The 26214-nt window shown below is 47.7% G+C and overlaps 1 protein-coding gene across 3 annotated transcripts in view; it reads left to right on the forward strand.

Moving 5' to 3' along the window:
- Positions 1-1218: 1218 nt before the first annotated feature.
- Fam3b (FAM3 metabolism regulating signaling molecule B) overlaps positions 1219-26214 on the forward strand; it is a 34394-nt gene continuing 9398 nt past the window's right edge. Inside the window, exons 1-2 of one of the 3 annotated variants that reach the window (XM_021229411.2) lie at positions 1219-1285; positions 12910-13053. In XM_021229411.2, the coding sequence (XP_021085070.1) occupies positions 1234-1285; positions 12910-13053 (196 nt within the window). In that variant the 5' untranslated portion in view covers positions 1219-1233. Of the gene's footprint in view, positions 1286-8028; positions 8133-12909; positions 13054-26214 lie in introns of those variants that run through there. The other 2 variants (XM_021229412.2, XM_040750390.1) reach the window with 2 other exon arrangements.

A 26214-nucleotide genomic window follows, 5' to 3' on the forward strand; every position in this document is an offset into this window, starting at 1 on the left:
ACCTTGTCTTAAAAAATAAGAGGAAGACCAATGGAGGAAGACATTGGATGCCAGCCTCTGGCCTCCACATGTGCAGTAACACACACACACACACACACACACACAAGTCTGAGTGTGAGGTCTGGTGTCACAGGACTTTTAATGCTCCCTACAATCTTGCTCTGCATAGTTTTGCTAACACTAATCCCAGCGTGGAAACGCCCAAAGACCCAGTGTTCTGCTCAGGTGGAGGCATGCAGCCTGGTTCTGTCTCTGTCCCTAGTATGTGGGACACAGAGATGGCCGGGAATCCAATCTGTATCCTTCCTACCATATCTGCATCACTGATGACACTGGAGGGACTTCAGGAAATTTGTTTTAGACACCATTGCAAGTAGTCCAGGCTGGCCCTGAACTCATTATACAGCAGATGGCCTAGAACTCCTAATCCTCCATCTTCCAGCTCATGCTGGGATGAGGAATTTATTCCAAGTGGACTAGATCTCTGGGTGACATCTGGCCAGGAAGCTGCCCTTAATCCCTACTTTGTAACAAGGACATGAAAGTGCTGTACGGCTTGGGGGAGAAGACAAGATGTCGGTTGCATTTCCCTGAAATATAAGCATATGGAAATTGATTTAAAAGTGCTTCAGCCTAGACTCCTAAATATAAGGAGCCCCGGGACATCGGAAGAGGCATGGAGCCTGGCTCCGAGCAGTGCATTCAGAAGTGGGCAGTGATTTCCGGAGTACTGGATGCGAGTCTTCCAGGCCCCAGCCAACCAGCATATACAATCCAAGGGAGGGGGCTTTCTTTTTTTTTTTTTTTTTTTTTTTTTTGGTTTTTCGAGACAGGGTTTCTCTGTATTGTTTTGGAGGCTGTCGGTCCAGCCTGGCCTCAAACTCACAGAGATCCACCTGCCTCTGCCTCCCTAGTGCTGGGATTAAAGGCGTGCACCACCAACACCCGGCCGGGAGGAGGCTTTCTTACGGGTTTTCCGTGCTTCCCTGTGCGGTTCCCTTAATGGGTGAAGTCTCACAGGTCTGAGTAACCCGAGAGCCTGGCTGCCATCCTATGCGTCCCTGCAGGTTGCAGGATCCCTCACAAAAGGATCCCCACAGTGCAGGCCTGAGTCCTCAGGGCCTCAAGGGGGAAAAGACTGTGCCAGTTGCAGAGCACGGAGGAAGGACAGGGGGCGCTGTGGGGCTACAGGAACATTGGGCGGAGCGCAGCGGAACCTGCTCCTCTGGGCACATGGCAAGGGCCCGGCTGCTCCCGGCCCGCAGAGGCTGGCGCCACCGACACGGTGAGGGTCGAGGATTCCAGTGGAGGAGGCGGGTGGTGGTCAGGGCAGGGGAGGGTTGTGTCAGCCTCCGGCCTCCCTCCCGGGAAGGGGCACTGTTGAACCCAGCTAGGACTTTCTCACACAGGGGATGCTTATGAGGGCAGTCATAGGGCGGTCAGACTCTCCCTGCTTGTTCTCTCTGCGCGGTTCCCGTATCCCTTTTCACTCCTGGGCGCCCAAACCCCGGTAAGGGAGGTGCCGAGGTCTTGGTTTCTTGCCTGTGCTCACGTTGGCCCTCGTCTCAAGGGCAGACTAGGACCTTATCTGGGACACCAGGGAAGGCCGCCTCTCAGGAGAGGCTTCCGGAACCTTCCACAGAGCTGGAGTGAGCACCTCCAGGCAATATCCAAGAGTCTTTCCTAGACACATGTGAGGTTTTCATTCGAGGCCACTGTTGTGGCTGTTTGGGAAAAATGGCAGCAGATGGTCAACCCTATGACCTACGAATGAAGCGGGTCACAGCAACCGGGACAGTTAATAACATCTGGGACTGGGGCGGCTGCAGGTGGGGGTGGGGGTGGGGGTGGTGGTGGAACAGAGCCTGTGGGGAGTCCTCAGCCACCTGTTACAGTGGTTCCCCTTCTCTGATACCTCAGAAGGGAGATAGATGTGTTTAGCCTCAGGCTCTGTAACTACTGACAGGATGTCTTCTGGGAACTGACACTAGGCGGGGCAGCCCCTGTTGGGCTGAGCACCACTGTCTGTTGGGAGAAAGGTTGGGAAATGGACCTGAAGGTGCCTGGCCTGATGATTAGGTTCTGGAGTGCATAGTGTTGGGTTAATAGCCTCAGGTCCTGAGGAACTGAGTCAGGCTGTACTTGGTATGGCCCCTAGTCATAAAGAATTGCTTGTCTCCAACCTGATGCTTCAGCCCCACCTGCAGAAACAATATGCCAGGGTATGAAAAACATCCCACCCTGCTTCCAGCAACCCTCTCCCCCACCACACACACTCTAGGAAGTTAGAGCTGTGTGTGTGTGTGTGTGTGTGTGTGTGTGTGTGTGAGAGAGAGAGAGAGAGAGAGAGAGAGAGAGAGAGAGAGAGAGAGCACACCGATGCATGTATATTCACTTAGCCCCTCTAAATGAATCCAACCTTCATCTCAAGGAAAGACTCCTTGATCCAATAACACTGTCTCAGTCTACTGAGATTGAGCCTGTCTGCCTCTCTCCTTTGCATTTCTTACATGTAGCAGTCCCTGCAGCCCTATGCCAGCTAGACTACCAGTGTGTCAGACTCAGTCACTGTGCAACTTAGGAATCTTGTAGGCTTCAAGAAGCATTTTCTGTCTCCTAAGACACCCCCCTTCTTCTTCCATCTATAACGACTACCTCTGAGAAATACTCCAGGCTGAGTGTGTGGGTCACTTTCCTCCTTCAATGATAAAAGGCCACGACTCAAACCGGCTTGAGGAAGAAAGCTTTTGTTTTAGTTTACGGTTCCAGAGGACTGAGCCCAGAATGGCAGGAAAGGGATGGCATGCCAAGTAGGAGCAGGAAGCTGGCTGATGACATTTTTATTCACACACATGAAACACGGAGCAAGAAGAAGTGGAGTGTGGCTATAAACACTCAAAGCCCCTCCCTCCAACGCACACACTACCAGTGAGATCCCCAAGCAAGGCTGCACCTTCTAAAGGTTCCCTAGCCTCCCCCAAATAGTACCTGTGCTGGCTGGTTTTACGTCTGCCTGACGCAGCTAGAGTCATCTGAGAGGAGGGATCCTCATCCGAGAAAATGCCTCCGTAACATTCCTTTAGGCAAGTCTGTAGGGCATTTTCTTAATTAGTTGGTTGGTGTGGGAGGGCCCCGCCCACGATGGACTGTGCCAACCCTGGACAGGTGGTCCGGGGCTGTATAAGAAATCAAGCTGAACCAGCCACGGGGAGGAATCCAGTAAGCAGCACTCTTCCCTGGCTTCTGCATTAGCTACTGCCTCCAGGTTCCTGCCCTGAGTCGCTGTCCTGCCTTTCCTCAGAGATGGACTTATAAGCTGTAAGGTGAAAGAAACCCTTTCCTCCTCAAGTTACTTTTTTTTGGTCATGGTGTCGTAGAAACCCTAGCTAATACAGTGCCCTCAACTGGTGACACAGTATTCAAACACATGAGCCCACAGGAGTGGGGGTGGGGTGGGAGGCGTGTCTCGTTTTAACTACCACAATGTCATGCAGTTTGTCTCCTATGGCCCTTGTGGCGATGGATGCCCTTTTACAGTTTTATTGGAGGGGATTAGTAAAGCACACCTCTGCATCTTTCTCCAAAGGTTTCCGGAAATAACTAGGGCATGAGGGCTCTGAACTAATTGGCACGAAATATTGGTGGGTTTAGAATCTGAATGGACCTTGGGAGCGGGGCCCATTTGGAGTAACTGGATCTATGGGGGGGAGTGTGCCTTAAAGATGGTAAATCTTGTCATTGGCTTCTTCCGAATTCTTTCTCTGGTGTGGCTGCTAGGAGACGGCTAGCTTTGCTCCCTCATAGCATGCCTCATGGTGTACTGTCTCTGTCTCACCACAGGCTCCCAAACAAATATCAGCAGTATGAACTGAAATCCCCGACACTGTGACCCAGGACACATGTCTTGTCCCTCTCAAGTGCCTGTCATGGTGATGACATCTCTGACCTAACCCCTAACATATTTTTATAAGTCTACACTGAAATTCAGTTTTCTGACAGTGAGAGACAAACTGACCAGTTGAAGTTAGAGGCTGTTCATGGGGTGTCTCTTCAGCACCCAGAATTATTTCAGGTTTCTTCTTTCAATCCACGCTGTAGTGGTCCTCAGTAACCAGAATCCAGGATTAGGTGCTGGGCAGCTCGCTTAAGGCCAACTAGCTGCACACTGAAGACATCTAAGTCCAGTTCATCCAACTTTGCAGTTATCCTTCTTGATTTCAGACACTGAGGCCCACAAGAGTTTATAAAGAGTGACCTAGGGTTGGCTTAGTGGGTAACAGTGCTTGCCTCGTGAGCCTAATGACCTGAGATTGGGTCCCAGACAGAGACAGGAGAATCTCCTGGCTTATATTACTGCAAAGAAACCCTGTCTCAAGGTGGAAAGTGAGAAGCAAAATATAAAGATTGCCCTCTGACCTCTGTACATGCACCGTGGCACACATGCCTCTACACACACACACACACACACACTCACACACACACACACACAATTTTTTAAAAAATAAGAGCCAGCATCAGAAGAAATGAACCCATGTGCTGATGCTGGGTGTTTTCTGTACCTCACATACCCTGCATTTAGCAGTGAAGGCTCCCAGCTCACAGGAGGTGGTTAAGGAAGCATTGAGAGATATGATGATGGCAATTACTCAGCATCTCAAGCAAGGTCAATAGAAGTTTATGGAGCTTTCCTTGTCTATTGAGGACCTAACTAATGATGAACCCTGACTTGGCTTTATCCTTAGAGAGAACACATGGGATGTGTCACAGGGCACCGGGACACTCTTGTGAGGGACCAAGAGTTTGGAGACTCAGCTTCTTGATAAACGGCCTTGGGTTACTAAGAGATTCAGTGCACCTCAGCTGCCTAAATGGAGGGGGAAGGAGTAGCCAAGGGCTAGTGATCCAGGGTAGGAGAACCAATGCTCCATAGCATTAGTTTGTGGTGCTCATGTGATCAAAGCCTTCCGCAGTCTCTAAGTTGGTGTGCTGCTGCTCCGATTTCTCCTATTGTGTAGCTTTTGCTTTTGACTGTGGGGTTACCTTCCTCCCCACAGACTAGTTACCACACACACAGGCACCTTGCACGACCAGTTTGAATCCTGATGCCGTTCAGCGTGAATTCTCCATCCTCTTGCCCATCATACTGGCTGTGGATGTGATGGCATGGGCATCCATATCTGTTTGGATGCCCATGCCATCCAAACAGATATGGGATATTTGTCCCCAGTCACAGTGCAAGAACTGGAACAGCTCAAACATTTGGACTCTACCTCACACCGTTTTATTAGTTACTTTTTTGTTTCTGGGATAAAAAACAATAGGACCAAAGTAGCTCTTAGAAAGAAGGGTTTATTTGGGCTGGTCCAAGAGGGTTAGAGCCCATGGCAGCAGAGCAGAGGCAGCAGGCAGCAGGCATGCTAGCTGGAGCAGAAGCTGAGAGCTTCCATCCTGAACTGCAAGCACAAAGATGATAAAGCAAACTGGAAACGGTGTTCTCAAAGCCTGCCACCAAGGACATACTTCCTCTAGCAGGACTATGCCTCCTAAGGCTCTGCAAACAGCACCACCAACCAGGAACAAACTGTTCAAATGCCAGAGACTAAGAGGAGACATTTGTCTTAAACCACCACATGCCATGTCTCCGTCTCTGGGGTTGAAGCAGTGTCTGGTGCTAAGAAACTTTTAACCCACTGGTTAGAACTAGACAAATATTCCTGCCTCTTACAGGACTTCTCTTTTTAGGCTGTATCCCCCTCCCTGACCCCAGAAATGAATGTATTCTCCTCAGGTTTGGAAGAGTTCCATAGAGTCAGTCCTTCCACTTCTCTGCATATTCCTGGAATACAAATCCAAGGACATGGAGAGCCTTTTGTTTTTCTCATAGCTGGTCAAATGAGAATGATTGAAATCACCTCCAACTGAGCCAAGTCTCTGGCAGTCTCAAAGCCTTAGAGGACAAAGGAATCTTACACAGGTAATCATAGGCCTAAGTACTGTGCTTGTCAGCTATTCATTACTGTGATAAAGCACTGAGTGAATCAGCTTAATGGAGAAAAGACTCAGTTTTGGATCACGTATCCCTTGGTGGCAGAGGAAAGAAGGGGAGGAGGAGGAAAGCAAGAGAGAGGAAAGAGATGAGAGAAGAAAAACAATTGAACACAAGAGTGTGACAGATGGTTTTTCTCCTAAGTATAGTTTTAACTCTGAAAGATGACGATTTCTGGAGATCAGTAATACAAGCTTAGCTTTTGTAAAGGCTAAGGGCACTACAGAGATGGCTTAGTAGTTAAGGGCACTGTTTGCTCTTGCAGATAACGTTGGTTAGTTCCCAGTACCCACATGTTAGCTCACAACCATCTATAACTCCAGTTCCAGGGGAGTCAATGCCCACTTCTGGCCTCTGAGGGCTCCTACACACATATGCTGCACATAAAGGCACGCAGGCATACCAATAAAAATAAAAGTCTAAGGAGGTAATCTTTATGTGGTTTTAAGTCCACATAATTGTAATACATGAAAACAACCTGTAGATAAAAGCCCCACCTCTGAATTTAAGTGAGGGCTTTTGAGATCTTGGTAGATGAAATCGTGGTAATGATAGAGTTGCAAGTTTGTAATTTTAGGTCGTTGTTGAACAGAGGTGGAGGCTGGCACTGGTGCTACAGAGCAATGTGTGTCCTGTAGTGCGTAGGTATTGTACTCAGCCCAGCACTGGGACAACACTTGAGTCTTCAGAAAGAAGCCTGGCTGAGGGTCCCTGTCGCCTGGTCCCTCTGATTTGAGAGGACTGCAGCAGGTATGAACAGGCTGTGCCTTCTGTCTCCTTGGATGAGACAATGCAGAAGGTCTCAGGAATGCCACTGTAACAAGAGCAAAGTAGGGAAGGGTTTGTTTTGACTCACAATCCATCATGATGGGGAGTCCTGGCTGCAGGAAAGTGAGGTCACTTGCATTTGCAGTGGGGAATAAGAGGGGGATGAACGCCGGTACTCAGCATACTTTCCCTGTTTTATTCAGTTCAGGTCCCTAGACCGTGGAATGATGCCATCCATGTCCAGGGTAGGCCCTCCTATTTTGATAAACCAATCTAGAGAATCCCCCAAACATACGTCCAGAGATTTTTGTCTCCTAGGTGAATCTATATCTTTTCAAGTTGACATTTGATACTTACCATCATGTCATGGCCAACACTACTCCTTTCTCTTCCAGAACATTGTAGAGGGATGTCCCCATATGCTTGGGCACCCTGTGTTGTGTGGCTCCAGCCTTTGGGCTTCTTGGAAAAGGAGGAATAGAGGTAGTGTAGAATTCCTACAGATCCTCATCCCAGTCCAGATGAGCATCTGCTCTTGGAGCCTCAACTTCCCTTAGTGACTTGAGACCACTGTGACTAGATTGAACCAAAGTTCTGTGAAAACCTGATGGGCATTTGGAATGAGCATGTACTCCAGATAGTGAAAAAGCACTGTGCCTATTCAGGTGACTGGGTGGGGAAATGTAGGAAGCCTTTATCCATCCACTGGACATTGTTTCTGGGCCTCATGTCTTTGTATATACATGTCCCAGAAGGCCTTCTCTCTTACCTCAGTTCCCCAAAATAATCATCCCATCAGTAAAGAAGAAGTGAGCAGCGTGACTACTTTGGACACAATGTAGAGCCTTGCAATTCAGATCAGGGGGCTTCACTCTGGAACTCTGTGTTCACAAGGCTTGAGCCCATCTATACTTTGCAGCCAGTGAAGTATTAAATTTAAGGTCAGGGATGGTATTGTTAAGGGACACCTCAGCTGTAAACCCTACTGTGCTCTCTTTGATTATATCAGCTCTGGCCTCTGGTAATCTGTGGCCCCAGGTGAGCAGGGCAAGGAGTGCCTCCTACTTCTCAGGTAGCCAGGGTATCGACAACTGTGTAGCACCGCCCACACCTGCCAGCCTGCCAGCTGCCCCTTGAACCTGCCTGGTCCATGGGTCCTCCCATTTACGGGGACAGACACGCCCTTGTCTGCCTGCCTTAAGGGCGGTCCCATCCACGGGCAGTCCAGGTAGGCCAGCCTCCACAGGTCCTTGGTTATTGCAGCCAAGAGCTAGGTAGGAAGAGAGCAGTTCCTGGAAGATGCGTCCAGTTACTGCAGGTGAGTGCCAGTGCAGTTAGACTTGCTTCTGCCTGGGGGTAAGGGACGGTACCTCTTCGCCTTCCTAATTGCCAAGCTGAGGCAGAAGGGTGAAGGCTCCGGCTAGGGCCACCTCTTGTGAGACCTGGGATCCTGATGGGAACAAAAATCCACAGGGGGCCTAGTGGGAGCTGAGATTTCTCAGAGGGATACCCCTCCCTCTATCTTTTCTTATTACCCAGCAGGGAGGGATTCTGTGTACTCTTCTACCTACAGAGTAGATATCCTGTGAGGGCAGGCAGGGGTGACCAAAGTGACTTACTTATTCCATTTGGATCAGCCTACCTGAGTAGGAGACCCTAGAGTCAGGACAGCTGGGAAGGGGTTAGCTGCTGGCTGGGGTTAGGAGAGGTCACCTTTCAAGCTGACCAGTTTAGTAATCTCTATGGATGGTGAAAGAACAGTGAGGCTGACCCTTTGGGGGGTTTACTTGGGGGGAGTGAGAAGTGGGAACCCTGATTACAGACATTCTTGACAGCACCCAGGAAAACCCTCTCACAAGCCTGTTTCTACTTTTCTAAGAATATTTGACATTGGTAAGAGACTTGGGAAGATGGTTAAAGTGGGGGAGAAAGCTCACCTGCCTTTTCTGTCATTTCACTTCTCACCTACGCTGTGAAGAAGTCAGCTCCCCCTAGGGAAAGCACCAGAGCAGCCACAGCAGGTGCTGTGCAAACATGGCAGGCTAAGAAAGGGGAAGTGTCCTTGATTTCCCTATCAGGCCTCTCTTCTATTTATGCATCAGTGACTCCGGTGTCCTGTAGGGTAAGAGGTGCATGTGTGTGGAAACGTGCATCTATATGAACAAGGTCAGCATGACTGACACTGCACGGACCCCTTACTGTGTGTGATTGATCTCTGCGATCTTTGCATGATGATGTTTCTCAGAACACACGGCTGTTCCTCACAAATGAATGTCAATGGAGTACATCCTTCACGCATGGCATTGTTTTTTTTTTTTTTATTCTAGCACCTTTGGAAGAATGGTTTCATTATCTCCATACAGTCTGATCAGAATACCATTTTCCAGGCTACATATAGAGGAAGCTGGAAGTTACGAGTTGATTTGTCTGACAGCCATTTTCATTACAGCCCTTGTGACTCACACAAGAGCTATGTGGTCCTTTTTATCCAAAGCTTAAAGGAAATTTCACGGTTGTACTCCCCCAGCAAGTGCGATCATGAGAGGAGGGGCCGTGTTACTTCCACCTTGGGGTATCTAAGGATTTGGCAGTGTTCTTGGAGTAGCCCTTGTCATGGGCTCATCTGTCTAGGCTCAGATTTGTTCTCACTGCGCCTGGAAAGCTGCCATGATACTGTCTCTGTGGGGCCTGCTGGTGGGAGTCTTCTCCTTCAGCTGGGGTGTTAGCAAGATGGGTTGTGGCAGCACTTCCTGTCTAAAAGCCTCAATGGACAGGACAGGGGAGGCAGTGGGCAGCAAAGCCAACTGAACCTCGAAAGATGAATCTTCAGCTCCAGCCTTCTTGGCTTTCCAGGTCTAAAAGGCATGGGTGTAGCCAGGAATTTGAATGCATGTTGGCAAGGGACAAACAGCTTCCTTGTCCTCACTCAGATTGGAGGAAACCCATTAGCAAGACCAATGGTCTCCCTTCAAGTGTGTCTGTGTCATATCTCCTCTTCTGGAAAAGACACAGGGTCCTTCCAGATGACTTCATTTTAACTTACCTGTCTCTTTAAAGATTCTGTCTTCACATCCTGTTTCTTTCTGAGGTTCTGACAGACAGGACTTCAGCATAAAAATGTGGGTGCTAGTCAACCTCACTGTGCTTGGGACACCCAAAGAAGTTCAGTTCTTTGGGTAGTAGTGATTGGCAGCCCCTGAGAATGAAAGAGAAGTTGGCTGGTCTTAGGATTGCTTTCTCGCTGACTCTTCAGTTAAATAAATGGCCAGGCTTCAGAGGCCCTGGGCATCTGATAGTGAGGATGAGGCTGGAACACATTTGTGCACACATACATGCACATGCATACACACACAGGTGCATATGCTTGCACAGGACACACATCTCTGAGGACAAAGTACTTTGATACCAACTATACCGTCCGGGTGCCAAGTGCTGGCCTTTACCCCCCCAGACTTCTCTGGGTAGCAAATGAACCAAAGGTGCTTACCCAATTTGATGGCTTTATCACCATTTGGGGAAAGGCTGGGCCCTGGCTACATAGACAAGCTCCTGGACTCTGTTCTTCCTCCGTGGTTTCTGAAACTGCTGGATCTCTTCCCACAAGGGCTGTCACCAACCCAGGGTGCTGGGAACTATTTTCCCAGAGTCTCTGGGCTCCCACCTTCCAGAAATATCTTCCCTGTGTTCAGCTCAGGTGCTGAGTTGTCACTGCTATTAGTGCTGGGCCTGCTGTCTTGACAGATTGCCTGTGTCCTGTCTGTTCAGGAACAGGAACTTCTGCAGGTGCCTCATGCATGGAGAGGCTGTGCCATTGCTTCCTGGTGTTATGGTAGGGGCTGAATTGTTCCCAAACTCCTGTGCTGAAGTTCTAGTCATCAGGGCCTCAGAATCGAAGAGTCTTCAAATGAGTTCAAATGAGCTCACAGGATAGAGCCCAAGCTATGGACTATGTCTTTTCAAGAAAAGGTGATCGGGACACAGGGAGAAGATATCATCTACAAGCTAAGGAGGGGAGGGTCAGAAGGAAGTGGTCCTGTGACACCTAGATCTTGGCCCCCATCTCCTACAATCATGAGGAAGTGTTTCCATTACCACTCTTGGTCTGCATTACTTTGTCATGGCAACCAAAGATATGAATACATGTATCACTGTAGGTTTTTGTATGCCTCCCCCACCCCAGTTGGGCTCTTTTCCTTCCTTTGAGGGTAGATTGATAAACCCAGATTTTCCTGGCTCTCTCTGCCTACCCTAGAAGTGGTCTTGGCTCTGAATTTTGCCTTCTTCAGCCAGTATCATGTTACTGCCAGAAGCCAGGCAACTATCTCCATCCTGGAGGCCAGTGGCTGTACCTTCTACCCAAAGCACCGAGTCCTGACAAGAGTCAAAGCTAGAGCTCGTTGCTTGCTCACAGGCAGTCCTATCATGAAGTAGAGTCTTCCCTGGAAGGGTGCCCGGCATTCCGTACATTCTCCATTCTCTTCCTTGTCAGAACCACCCATTTATCTTGTTAATCTGTCCTTTATCCCTTCCAAAAGTAACACAGCAGCTCCTGCTCGGGGTCTCCCATGTGCAGAGTCTGGGACAACCTCTGAATATCACTTCATTTGAAGGCTTTCTTTGTACAAGCCACTAGGATGGAACGGTGCAGACCTTACCAGCATGCAAAGGACTGCCCCTGCCCTTGTACATATTCTGCAGCTGTCCTAGCATATAATCCACCTAAAAGAAATTTCTAGAACTTGTCGCCCACAGTTCCAGGAGTAGATAGAGTCCACTTTGTGGAAAGGCCTGACAGCAGAGACATCCCAACTGGTAGTCAGGAAGCAAGAGAGACAGACAGGCAGGCAGGCAGGCAGGCAGGCAGACACAGAGAGAGATATAAACAGGGAGACAGAGAGAGAGAGAGAGAGAGAGAGAGAGAGAGAGAGAGAGAGAGAGAGAGGGAGGGAGGGAGGGAGGGAGGGAGGGAGGGAGGGAGGGAGGGAGGGAGGGAGGGAGGGAGGGAGGGAGGGAGGGAGGGAGGGAGAGAGGGAGAGAGGGAGGGAGGGAGAGGAAGTGGGATGGACTATAATTTGAAAGCCTGCCCTAGTGACATACTTTCTCCAGCAAAGTTCCCCTCTGAAGCTTGCATAAACTTCCCAAACAGTACCGCCAGCTGGGGACCCAGTGTGATAACACCTAACATACATGTGAGACGTTTCTCACTCAGAACACAACATGTCTCATCTTCATGGGCTTCATGGGCTTCATGGGCTGTCCTAACCACTGGCCTCTCCTGTAGAGAGTCTGACAAGTCTTGTATATCTCTGTACTGACAGGCTACAGATTGTGGTCTCCTCCAGCTTCCACAACCCTCCCCTGCCTAGCTCTGTCTTTTCCTCATTGTTCCTCTTTCCATCCCCACTTTCTCTTTCCATGAACCAGGCTTGTGGTACCCAAGAGGGGCGTAATGTCTTCCTAAGGTATTACAAGCCCATATCGGTAGCTCCTCATGGGCAGGTGATTTTGATAGCACGCCACCATACAGAGATCTATGGGGACTTCCTACCGTCAGGATCCTTGGGTATCTCTGCAGATCCCTCTGAGGCTAAAGACAGGTGAGGAACTTTCAGTGAGAGTTAGCTGTCATCTGTTGCACATGCTCGGGGTCACTTGATGTAACTTTTAACAGAGAAATGGCCATGATTAAAAACAAACAGCAGCAAAACTTAAGACCACCCTTTGGAGATTCTGTTCCAGCTCCAGGAGCAAGCTCAAGGCTGAGCCTGCTGTGTAAAGGCCCTCAGTGGTGTCAGCTACTCAGACCCACACTGTACTAATCACCACACGCACTCTACGGACCTTTGAGGAGGCCCAGACCCAGGGCAATATCCGTACAGCTGCTTGCTCTAGAAAACACTCCTCATTGCCTGTCTGTGTTGCCTACCTTCTACTGAAGAGCCCATGGGGCCCTTATGTGCTCACTTTTGCCCATTCAAACTGCCTTCCCAGGAGTCTGGGCACCGGATATGGGTAGGGTGTGGAGGAAAGGGAATACCCCAGGTGACCATGGTGATAGGCTGTCACCTCTAGGAACTCCTGTTGTCTGTCTCCAGGTATTTTCAAGGCAGTAGTGTTTATTTTCTGCTCCCTGTGCGCCTGGTATTCTGGGTACCTGATCGCGGAGCTCATTCCTGACGTTCCCCTGTCCAACACCCTCTACAGCATCCGAAGCATTGGAGAGAGACCTGTCCTCAAAGGCGAGTACTGGAGAAACTGGGGTGGGTGGGGCAAGGGCAGAGTGACAGCTCAACAGTTAAAACACTTGACAAACAAGTATGGGTCAGAGTTTGGATTCCCAGAAGCCATGTAAATGCTGGCTGGGTGTGGCACATGTCTGTAGTTCAAACCTTGGGAGGCAGGGACAGGGGATCTCAACAGCAAGCTGGTTTGTGGAGACTATCTGCATGTCTGTCTTCGGAATTTGATTGAGTGACTCTGCCTTAAGGTAGAAGAGTGATCAAGGCAGAAGATTCCAGGCATTAACCTCGGCTTTCCGTACCACATGTACGCATGCACCCACACACACTCGGACTCATGCATATGCGTGTCACACACACACACAAATAGTGGACTTTTAAGACACTTTCTGCTGGAAGACAGAACTGTGCACAAGTCAAAGCTCAGGTGAAGAGGCTGGGAAAAGATAGTCGGGGGTAGCAGAGTAGCATCTCCCATCAAGAGACTGAGCCAGGCACATTGCCTAGGGCTGTGAACAGATGTGCTTCAGAGCATAGACAGCTGGTCTATTAATGACCTGGGACAGAATGACAGAGCCTGGAAGCACAAGAACAGAAGTGCAGGGCCCCACAGTGCGGAGGCAAGGCTGAGGTCCCGGTGCAGATATGCTACCTGCTGGCAGACTGCTTTCCATTTTGCTGGTGACATCCCACTGAGTCATGGTGCTCCCTATTTCCCAATGTCTGTTTTATTTGCAACACTCATGCCAGAAGGGAGTGTGTTATCTTGGAAGGAAATGGGTGTTGTCAAAAATCCATTCATGAGCTTGACAGGCAGTCATTAAAACTGTCCTCTCTGAGTGCATGTCTTCAAGGTTCTTCCTTTGCTTACTGACTCTGAGAGTCAGCTGGCGAAGAAAGTCAAACCACGGCATTTGTCTTAGGGTTTTTATAGCTGTGAAGAGACACCGTGACCACGGCAACACTTGTAAAGAAAACATTTAATTGGGGTGGCTTGCATAGTTTCAGAGGTTCCATCCATTATCATCCAGGCAGAGGTGGTGCTGAAACAGCTGACAGTCCTACGTCTTGCAAGCAACAGGAAGTTGACTGACTGTCACACTGAGTGAAGCTTGAAAAAAAGAACTCAGATCCCATCCCCACAGTGATACACTTCTTCCAACAAGACCACACCTACTCCAATAAGGCCACACCTCCTCCAATAGTGCCACTCCCTTTGGGGGCCATTTTCTTTTAAACTACCATAGCATTCAAGAACAAAGAAGCTTTAAGTGGGATGAGTGCCATCCAAAATGATTCTGGGTACCCAGTGAGACAAAGAGCAGTCAAGTGTCCCCCTTGAAAAATTTCACCGGATGTAGATGCTCTTTGGTTTTTGTTTTGTTTTGAGACAGGCCCTCTGTAAGGTGCCCATTCTCCAGAAGGTCTTGAACTGGAGATCATCCTGCCCCTTCCTAGAGAGATAAAATTACAGATGTGTGCTGCTACACCTGGAAGCCAGTGTATTTTAAACATAGAAATAAAGTCTGAAAATCAACTTGCACAAAACCAGATGATTAAAAATAATCGCAGGTGCCATTTCTTTTCAACTAATTCATTTTTGTCTAGGGCTGTACCACTCTGACTATACCTGGTCTTGTATGGTTGCAGAAGTTAAACAGAGTCTGGCCTTGGATAGTACTTATAGGGAAGATTAATTACATTTACTTTAAACAACAACAAGGAGAAGGTAAAGGAGCCTTCATTGGACTTGGCTCTGACTTGGTGTTGTGGTTTTCAGGACAATTTTTGTATGGTCTTTGTGTCTCACCAATTTCCCACACCTGTGGAGGGAGCACTACCTGTCAGCAGAGGGCATGGAGGAACCACAAAAGCTTGTTGTCTCCTTCATTTCCTTCTGCTTTTCATGTGTTTTCAAGCCCATCCTGCAGATGTGGCCTGGTAAGCCAGCCTCGACCAAAGGCTCCTTAGCAGAGGGTTTTCAGCTTCTGCTGTCCTTTGGGGTGTACTGGAGATACTAGAAACCCAGATGTTATGGCTGTAGTCGTGATGGCTGTCTGCTGGCTTGTTCCTGCTGTGGAGCCTCCCCTAGTGAGAGAAGCCTGACAACTTGGGAGTCTTCTGGGTACAGATTTTGGGAGATAAATCATGATGGTATTAACACAGGCAAAGCTGTTGTAAGGTAAGCATAGCCTGCCTGTGCTGCCAGGCCTTGCAGCTAGGTTCAGTGCTAGTGTTCCCAACGTTCTTGGTGGGCAGATTTCAGGAAATGGCCCCCTCCTGCATACAAGCACTGGAGCCCCTTGGAGCCTCTCCTAGGCCCCCTTGTGCAGGCAGGAAAGGGGTCAAGGATGGAGTTGAGGTCCTGGGACCTGCATGGATTCTGTAAGTTCTCACCCATCCACTCAGGCGGGTGACTCAGAGCCTCCGTGTACAGGAGTGCCCAAAAAGGAAATAACCTTATCTAGTGGGACCAGAACTGGATACTACAGAAACAAACCACTGAAGAGAAAGCCACAAAACACCAGTTCTATACTCTGACTGGAAATCAACACTATCTCTGGAAGGACTCGATGGCGGTTGAATGTGGTGTTCATCGACCAGCTTCCACTTAAGCCCAGCTTGAGACTATATGACCATGTGGTAACAGTCAGGACAGCTGTCAGGTACTTCAGACAAGAACTGATGGATGAATGTGAGGAGGACCCACAGGTGGATAGAGCAGCCATGCAGGACACAGTGTCTGGAGAAGGCCTGCTGGGATCTATAGGTCACAGACAGAGAGTGTATATCCACCACAAGTAAAGCTTTCCGAGGGCACTGGGGGTGTCTTTTAAACATTGGCTCCTCCTGCTTCTGATACATTTCAGGTACACCGGGGCCAACTTCCTTTCAGCCTGATCAAAGGCCCCAGAGGTGTGCCTCGCCGAGATTTCTTTAGAGCCCCAGCCTTAGCCTGCAATCACCATCAGGAGGTGACTTGAAAACTGGGGGACTCCTACTCAGTCTAGGAGCTCTGTCTACCTTCATTTAGCCATTTTTTTTGCAAAATTTAAAACTATTCACTACAATTCGACTTGCTTTTAGTTTAATTCGAAAGAACTGTTTAAAACAGTCAGTAATTTGGTTACTGAGCTTTTGGGTTACTCTCCAAACTTTTCACTGGTGGGACCAGTACCAGATCTCTGTGAGTTACTACACTGCAGCTACTTGTAGTGTCCAGGAATATTTCTGCACTCACCTACTTTAGATTTCTGGCTAGTCAAGGACAGAGGTGCCCGTAAGTAATACTTTTGTACTGAGAAGCAGTAAGCGTCCTGCAGTTCATACTCCTGGACTGGTGATAGTGCAAAGGTCACCAAGTGAGGGGTTGAGAAGGCTGCAGAGCACACGTGGGAGGCAAATGGGCATTGCACAGACTGACGGTAGCCATCACAGTGAGGTCGAAATGTATAAGATGTTCTTCTGACTTGACTCTAGGCTATTACAATTAAACGTTTGTGTTCTGGCAGTCACAAGAGCTAGTCTTGGCTGCCTCTCCCCCAGCATACCAGTTAGGGGAGACAAGAAAAGTGATAATGAAAGGCAAAGAGGAGATTTTACTCAACGTGGTGGTTTCACAGCATCAGGTCTGATGTTGGGGTCCTTGATTGTTTGTAGTTGGGGTTTGTGCAAGGTGAAAGGTGAGAGTCCAGTTTCATTTATTTATTTATATTTTTGCATGTTAAATACAGGTTTCCCAGCACCATTTGCTTAAAATGCTGTCCTTTCTCTAATGTGCATTTTTTGCCATCTTTATAGAAAACTGGGTGGCTGTAAGCATATTCATTGATCCTGAGCTAGGACAGTGGTGTTTTTTATTAAAATCATGGTTCTGTGGTGTAGCTTTGAAATCAGGTGTGGTGATACCTCCTGCCATATCCTTTTTTTTTTTTGTTCAGGTTGCTTTCACCGTCCTATTTATTTTTTCACTATCCTATCTTATTATTTTTAAAAATCTTATCACGTGTTGCCTTTTGAATTTTCAGGATTTTCTTATACATTCCACGAAAAGGAAGAAGAGTGGCTATGGAGTTTTGAATGCAAGTGCACTGAATCTGTAGATTGCTTTTGGTAAACAGGCCATTTCCACACAACTGATTATCCCGGTCCAGGAGCATGGGATGTCTTTTCAACCTTCTAGTATTTTCTTCAGTTTCTTTCTTTAGTGGCAGTGACTAATCTCTGTGCCTTTATCCTGAAAGGGAACACTTCTTGGGGGACTAATGCAAAGGTTAAGCACTCCTTGGAAGAGGAGCAGTGTATCCGTATGCAGATGTAAACAGGTGAGCCAAAGTGAAGGGACTGACGGAGAATGAAGGCAGAGGTGCCGGGTTCCTACTCTTTGGTTTTTGTTCGTTGTGGGCCCAAGGAGAGTCAATACGTTTTTGCAAAAGTAGCTTCTAAGTACCATTCAGTTTTTTTCCTAAAATGGGTTTGTGTACTTTTGTGAGTGTTGTTATGTGATAGTCTCAGTACACTGCTTTCCAGGAGCCCCGAACCATGGGGCTGAGCAGCCATAAGGACTGTGACAAATCAAAGCTTTAAAGTCTGAGTCCTGTGATAAAATAACTAAGGAAGGCGTGGTAGTTGGATAAAAACATCCCCCGTAGGATCATATATTTGAGTGCCTAGTTATCAGGGGTTGGAACCGTGTAAAAGGATTAGAAGGATTGTTGGAGGAAGTATGTCCCTGGGAGTGGGTGGACTTTGAGGTTTCAAAAGCCCATGCCAGGCCCAGTCTCTCTCTTCCCTGCTCTCTCTTTCTGTCTGTGAATCAGGATGTAGCTCTCAGCGGCTGCTCCAGCACCTGCCTGCGTGCTGCCGTGCCCCTGCCATGATGATAAAGGACTAAACCTCTGAAACTATGAGTGGGCCCCCAGTTAAATGCTTTCATTGTATAAGAGTTGCGTTGGCCATGGTGTCTCTTCACAGCGATACAAGAGTGAGTAAGACAGCAGGTTTTAGTGCTAAGACACTCATGTGAAAATGCTTCATTTCCTATTAGATTAATAAAAAGGCACTTCTAGTGCCGTGCGAGTTTGAAAACAAGAAAGCGCAAACTCCTCACTCTGTTGGCATTTCCCGATACGCACGGAGTAGATATTCACAGTCTCCGTGGAAGTGTCTGTGTCTAGGCCTTGCAGGTGGGGCAGCGGATGCAGAGAGGGGGAGGCGGCTCCAGAGTTAGTGGTCTTCCTGCCCTTTCTGTCTCCCTTGTCTGGGCACCACCACTGATGCGGAGTCCTGGAGGACCTCAGAGACACTAGAGAGCCACTTTCCAGGCTTCTTTCCTTCTTTCCCCACCAGAGTAGCCTGATGGACCTCTCTAGGACTCCTGGCTGTGGCCTCTAAAGCTCCTCGCCCCATCTCTCCCTCCTCATGTTCTGACCTTAGACAAGAGCTGAACAAAGGCCCTGGTGGACTCTGCCTATGGATGGCCGCCCAAACCCATCCTCCTTGTTCCTCCCAACACCTCAGTGTACAGAAGAGGCCTGGGCCCCCAGAGAACATTGTTCCCTGACTTACACTGGGTTCAGAGGCACAGTCCACACTTACCACTGGCTGGCATGTAACAGAACACTTTTGGTGGCCAGTTATGACTGCACAGTCTCCTGGGAGCTGTGACGCGATGGCTGTGACAAGGCAGTGGCTGCAGTGTCGCTGAATGTTGAGGGACGCCTTTTCCTTGCCAGCCGCTTTGGTTTTGTCCCCACCAGTCGCCTGGGCTCTGCCACGTTGTATTCCCCAAATAACACACAAGACGCTGTATTAATTATGAAGCTATTGGCCGTTTGCTTGTTTCTTGCTGGCTAGCTCTGACTTAAGTATTTAACCCATCTACGTATTTCTCTTACTGGAGAAAGGGTCTGGGCTTCTTACCGCTATCGCAGCTACATCGTGACTCCCTGTGTTTCTCTTTCCCAGAGTACTCCTAGTCCCACCTATCTTGCTTCCCTATTGGCCAGCAGTGCTTTATTGACATATACACAGGACTTCCCCATCAGCTGCACACTGAATCTCATCACCCAGTGACTTTCTAGTATGCCTCCTAAGCCCTCAGGGTCACCACCCTCATTCCCAGGGTCAGGGAAATGAGAGCACCCAGATCCAGGGATTCTACTTACAGATTACTTTTTTATTAATTTATTTTTATTCATTTTACATACCAACCATGTTCCCCCATCCCTCCCCTTCTCCCCCTTCCCCCTACCGACTCCCAACCCAGCCCCACCCACTCCTCAGAAAGGGTAAAGACTCCCGTAGGGAGTCAACAAATCCTGGCAATTCAGTTGAGGAAGGACCAATTCCCTCCCTGAGTCAAGGCTGAGCAAGGCATCCCACCATATGGAATGGGCTTCAAAAAGTCAGCTCATGCACTAAGCATAGATTCCGGTCCCACTTCCAGGGGTCCTACAGACCAGGCTACAAAACTGGAAAGGCAGATTCTTGGACCCCACACCAGGAAATTAAGAAGGGCTGAGGGCTGAGTCCAAAAACCTGTATTTATTGTGAATAACTTGGCCTCAGAGAGGGCTTGTGGGATGAAAAGGAAATGTTCATGGGTTTGTTTGGAGTCCTGAAGATAACATTTCCTTCTGAGAGGCAGGCTGGAGCCCTCTGCCCCATGCCAACTTCCTACCTCTGGATCTGGCAAGAGCCGCTTGGTCTTGGTATGAGCAGCATTCATGTGGGCCAGAGACCTCAGCCTTTGCTTGTCCCTTTGGACTTCGTCTATCTTGGGAAGGAAGAGGATCCCAGGGAAGCACTGAGGCTAGGTGAGGTCCTTGGTGACCCCTTGGGACAGCGCCAGGTGGGAGGGAGCTGTGGATCCTGGACTGAGAAACAGGCACCTTTCACCATCCATGTAGTGTTGTTCTGTGCTCTTAGGAAATGAGTGGAAGACCATGCTTATGTGGTAAGCATACTACATTGAAAAAACAAAACAGTTACAGCAAAACAAACAAACAAACAAACAAACTGGTTTCCTACTCTCACTCCCAGGCCCTTCAAGAAAACAAATACCCACCTCTATGTTTCTTTGTTCACTACTGCCGCGTGCTGGTAGGGACTCTGAAGAAAACCAAAGGCCTCCCTTCCAGAAAGTTCACCTGCACAAGTCCATATGAAGCAGCACTGATATGAGATGCAAACCAGGCCTTGGGGGGAGGAGGGGGGGAGAAACGGGGGGCGGGGGAAGCCAGGCAAGAGAATAGCCCCTAGCCATGCATGAAGTCCTGCTCCAGTTTCTCACCCCAGGCATGGGACCTGTCTCCTGCAGATGGTGACCCTTCTGCCATCAGGGAAATTTTAAATGCTAAACTGTACTCAAAGAATGTAGAAAGAGAATAATCAGAATACGTTATATACATGTATGAAATGGTTAAAGCATTAGCTTAACTCAGGAAAAAGCTCTGCTTATGAAACAGTAAAAATATACTTTTAGTGATTAATGAATCTGAAAGCAAGAAATCATAGCATCTTCACTCCCAAGTTGGTGTTTGTAAATCTCTGTGGAGAAGGCATGCATAGTCTTAGTGCGTGATTCCCAGCTCTGCAGTGGTGTCAGCCTCCAGTGAGCAGCTCCATGGCTGTGGTCTGTCTTCAGGCCAGTTCTGCCTGTTTGTTTCTCACTCCTTCCCTGTTACTGGTCTCACAGGAGGAGGTTAAGGAAGCCCTTTGATATCCACACTGGAGAGATCTGTGAGATTCTGGCTGGTATTTTGAGCAGGTAGGGTCTTGTTTCCTCGTTAGACTGGTCATCCCATCCTGACCCAGGGCCCCAACCCCTTCTTTGACAGGCAGAGAAGGAACAAGGAACAAGGAACAGCCCAGCCAGAGCCCAGCCCATGGCTGTCCTGACAGGTATACGTGCCCTTGGCAGTGAGCATCTGGGTCCCTTCCCATCCTAGAGGAAAAGGAGCTGTCTTTTGCCAGATTGGTAGTCCCCATCACCCTGCCTGGGAAATGGTCACATGATCGGATAGAGCCTGAATGTTTCTTGGGTCCATCACTTGGGCTCTTGGTGTTATGGAGCTGGGGTTCCAGAGGACAAAGGGAGGTGGGCTTATGAAATAGGGGCAGGGAGAGAGGCTCATCCAGCTGACCTTTCACAAAGTGTTTTACGATTTCTAATAAACTCACTTGATAGGGGTTTGCTGCTATGTTTACAATACAATATATATCCTAAAGGTATATTTTAAATGTGTTGTGGCTCATGCCTTTAATTCCAGCAGAGGCAGAGGGACGGAGGGGCAGAGGGGCCATGGATCTTCATAAATTCAAGATCAGCCTGGTCTACATAGCAAGTTCCAGACCGACCAGGGGTACAGAGAGAGACCTTGACTCATATGTATCTATATATGTTAGAACTGTATTTAATGTGTTTGTTGACAGCCCTGAAGGCATAGTTAAATTGCAGAACATACTGATTATATTAAAAAGTTTTCCCTACATTTAGGGGAAAGAAATGCTGTTTGCCTTCTTGCTCTCTCCCTGTTACTCTGAGGTATAATGTCTAATGTAGGTTCTCACTACTTTCAGAGTGTTTTGGGGCTTACAGAGCCAAGCTCCTGAACAATCAGTCTGCTTCTGCCTTCCTCATTTATGGGAGGTCTCTATAGAGCCGTCAGATTCAGTTTGCTTGCTTATATTTTGCAACTGGATTTATAACCACCTTAAACTGTCTTTTGTGTTTTCTTTTGCTACCTCCTGCAATTGGCTGCTGTACTGTTCTTGTCCTAAATGTTTGTCCTTTGGGACCTGACAAGTGTATGATGTCCACAGGGCTTCTCTTTGAATAACCATTAAGGTCAGAGGTTTCCCTGCAGGGTAACAACAGAGTATCTGTAGGCATACACAGTGTTCACACATGGGCTCAAGTCCACTTCACAGCCAGTGGAGGAGACTCTGTAACCAGCACTCTGGCTGCAAGGCTGCAGGAGGGCAAGAAGAAGGGGAGATGTTTGTCTCCTGATCCACAGGCCAGGTGTGCAAAGCACAGCATTGCCCACAGGGAAGTTTTCGCACCTGGGGAGTAAGAGAACCAATACTGTGCTAAAGGGAAAGCATGCTCTCATCTGAAGAATCATCTCTCTAAACTGAGTTTATAGATGCAAATGTTTGCAAAGTTGTAAACCAGGAAGCACCTACTTTTAAATGGTGTGTTTATTGCATTTAAAGTTATTAGCTGGGCAGTGGTGGTGCACACCTTTAATCCGAGCATTCAGGAGGCACTGACAGGCAGATCTCTGTAAGTTCCAGGTCTATATGAGCTCCAGGACAGTCAGAGTTGTTACACAGAGAAACCCTGTCTCAAAAAACCAAAAATAGATAGATAGATGACAGATAGATAGATAGATAATTTGTTCAATGCATTTGTAGATGAATATCCAAGGAATGAGTACTATTATTAAACTTCAAAGATTGTTAACTAGGGTCTGGAAACATGGCTTAGTGGTAAGGGTGTTTGCTATGTAAACATGAGGACCTAAGTTCATCCACATTAAAATCTGAGAACAGCTGGGCGTGTTTGTAGCCCCACCATTGCAGAGACAAGTGGATCACAGAAGCTCATTGGCCACCTAGTTCTTCGAAGGCAGCAAGCTGTTCGTCCTGTAAGAGACCCCTATGTTAAAGGAATAATGCAAAGAGCAGTAGACACTTGGCACCCTCCACTGGCCTCTGATTGTGCATGTGTACGTGTGTTTACTGGCACACCCACAGATATGCAACACACACACACAGACACAAAATCTTTTAAAATAGTTAGACATGCTGTAGAGTGTTAAAAATTATCTAGAAATGTAGAGAAGATAACATGTATGCGGCACTTTTTTTATATTGAGTTGAATAGTTGATTTAAGTTGGCTGCCTAGAGATTGACAAGAACCACATTAAGTATTGTGTTTGAAACTCAAGATTAACAGGGCATGGTGTTTAAATATGTTTAATTAATATTCCGACTTTGCAGATGCCTTTTGTGTGCATGGAAAAGTCCAGAAGGAAATAGCTGTAAAGCTAGGATAGTAAAGATTCCTCCTCAAGAATGAAAATGTATGGGATTTTCTTTTTTCTGTTTCTTTCCTTCTTTTTTTTTTTTTTTTTTTGGTCTAAATAATCAGAATCTGTAGGAAGGGAAATAGTAGAAACGGATCAGCGTGCTGTCCTTGCTCCCAGGGTCTCCTGTCATTCCTCTCGTTCTCTTTACAGTGGAGGGGTTCCCGGTGTGTTGTGTGTGCTGTACTGCTGACCTGCATCCAGCTTCCACACATGGTGCTGGCAGAATCTCTCTTCACTGAACTCATGTGCTCATGTACACATGGCTCAGCCTACCAGACTCCAACAGCACTGCCCACTGGGGAGGTGCTACTCAAAATCTCTGCTTCTCTGGAGATGTTTTTTAAAAAAGGAAACTGTAAGCTAGAGTTAACAAAAGGCAATAAAAAGACATTGCAGGGGATACTGGTGTGGGGCTGGACTGGGCTGAGGAGACAGAGGGCAGGCAAAGAGGAGTCCAGACCACCCTGAAGGAGAGGAAGCCATCTCTGCTATTTTTTTCCTTTTGGGGACAGAGGACTATGATCCCCCAAGAAGTCATGTCTGGGGTCGTGTCCTTTAGGGACACAACAGCACATTGGACACCATGGCAGCTCTCTGAACCTTGACCTGTTCCAGCAAGTTCTTCCAGGGATAAAGCTGTAAACAGCATCAGGGTTGCTATCTTTTAGGAAGACGTATTACCCGCATGCACACATGTGTATGTGCTTGCTGTAGCACAGGTGTGGAGGTCAGAGGACATTGAGAGTTGGTTTTCTTTCCAGCATGCAGGCTCTGGGGAGTCAAACCCAAGACCTCAAGCCTGGCACCAAGTACCGCTTCCTGCTGAGTCCTCCTGCTGGCCTGAAGGGCTCCTTTCAGTAGACTGATTAACTTTGAAATTCAGGAGTCAAATCTGTATGTACATGTGGATACAGTGTGCCACTCGGATCTATGCAGACATGGTAGGTGTCCAACTGGAGCTCAGCAGCAAAGCTTTTGGCTAGAAGTCCTTTTGCAGGTTAAGGCGGCTCTTGTAGCAATTTCCAAGTATATAATACAGTGTGTTATCAACTACATCCCATGGCAAGTCTCTTGATCAAACAAGCTCAGATCTCATCTAACTCACATGTACTCTTAACAAAGCCGTTCCACTCCCCCTCCCACACTCTCTAACCTGCCCAGTTCCTGGTGACCACTATTCAGCTCTATGTCTTTGAGTTTAACTTCTTTAGATTTAGGTTTTGTGGCGTTTGTCTTTCTATGTTTGACTTACTTCATTTGGCAGGATGTCCTCACCATTTTTTTTCCAAAGTGGCAGGATTGCCTTCCCTTTTACGTGTGTATGCAATAGTATTTTATTGTATACACACATCACACTTCACACTGTAAGTAAGCTGCAGTGAACACAGGATGCTATCATCTTTAGAAACACCCAGGAAGACGCAGGAATGGGACTTGGGTCTCATCTTAGCCACCCCTTGTCCATTTTTTAATCAGTTTTAAAACTTGTTGTTGAACTTCTGGGGTTCCTTATGTACTTAGGACCTTAGCCTGTAGCTGATGACTGGCCCAGAACTATTTCCTGTTCTTTTTGATTGTCTCTTTCTTTGCTCTGTTTTTTGTTTGTTTGTTTGTTTTCAGAGACAGGGTTTCTCTGTGTAGCCCTTTCTGTCCCAGAACTCAGTCTGGAGACCAGGCTGACCTCAAAATCACAGAGATCTGCCTGCCTCTGCCTCCCAAGTCCCGGAATTAAAGGCATTGGCCACCACTGCCCACCTTCTTTGCTCTGTTTGATGTAATAATCTAAGTTGTCTACTTTCTCCTCTGTTGCCTGTGTCTCTGTGCTTTTGAGGTCATTTCAGAAAAATCATTGCCTGGCCAACATGACTAAGGCTTTCCCCATGTTTTACAGTTTCTGTTCTTATACTCAAGTCTTTGATCCTGTTTGAGTTCTGCTTTTGTGTCCAATGTGAGATGACTTAGCTCTATCCACCTGTCTTAACGTGTTCGTAGTTTCAGAGAAAACCTCCCAACTCAGACTTGACTCTCCGCACCAATACAGTCCTCACTGTGTAGCCCTTCTCTATTTAATCCGTTGAGAGTTTCATCATAAAAAAGTACTAAATTTTATCTAGTTTCCCCCTCCCCTTATCTACTGATACCCCAGTGAGGCTTTTGTCCTTCCTTTGGTCTGCATGGTCTCATGCGTGTTGATATGCATGGGTTGAACCATCCTTGCAAACTGAGGGAAGATCCCACTTAGTTGTGATGGGTGACCCCTCAGTGTGCTACTGCATCTGGGCTATCAGTTTTTGGGGGGAGGATTTTTGTGTCTATGGTCATCAGAGAACTTGGCTTGTAATTTACTTCTTGGCAGTGTCCTTGTCTGGCTTTGGTATCAGGATAACGCTGGCCTCCTTAATGGATTGGAAGATCCCCCTTTCAGTTTCTTGAAGAATCTGAGGATCTTTAAATGTCTGATTCAGCCTCTGTTTGTAATTGGCCTGTTTGGTACTTTATTTCTTCATGATTGGTCTTGGTAGGTTGTAAGAGCGTATGGAGTCCTTATAGGGTCACCCAGTTTGTGGTGTGAGGATTGTTTGTCTGAGTAACAGCCATCTGTCCTGTGGTGTCAGACTCCCTCTTTCTTCGTACATGATCTTATTTGGCTCGTCCTGGTCTTTCTTTTTTAAAAGTCATGCCAGCTCTGCTGCTCTTCCTTCATAGTGTGAGTCCTTTTCTGTTACTCCCTAGTCTTCTCTATCTTACACACTTCTGCTCACATCTGCCTGCTTGCCTCTGCCTCCCAAGTGCTGGGATTGAAGATGTGAGCCACCAGTGCCTGGTTTGTTTGTTTTTATTTATTTGTTTGTTTTTGATGCAGGGTCTCACTATGTAGTTCTGGCTGTCCTGGAACTCACTATGTAGACTTGACTGGCTTCGAACTCTCCACCTGTCTCTGCCTCCCGAGTGCTGGGATTAAAGGTGTACACCACCACAGTGGCTAAAAAATAATTTTTTTTTTATCTTTTAAAAATGTTTTAAGCCAGGCAGTGGTGGCGCACGCCTTTAATCCCAGCA

This window comes from Mesocricetus auratus, unplaced genomic scaffold (genome assembly GCF_017639785.1).
Source record: "Mesocricetus auratus isolate SY011 unplaced genomic scaffold, BCM_Maur_2.0 Super-Scaffold_100008, whole genome shotgun sequence".
Taxonomy (NCBI): domain Eukaryota; kingdom Metazoa; phylum Chordata; class Mammalia; order Rodentia; family Cricetidae; genus Mesocricetus; species Mesocricetus auratus.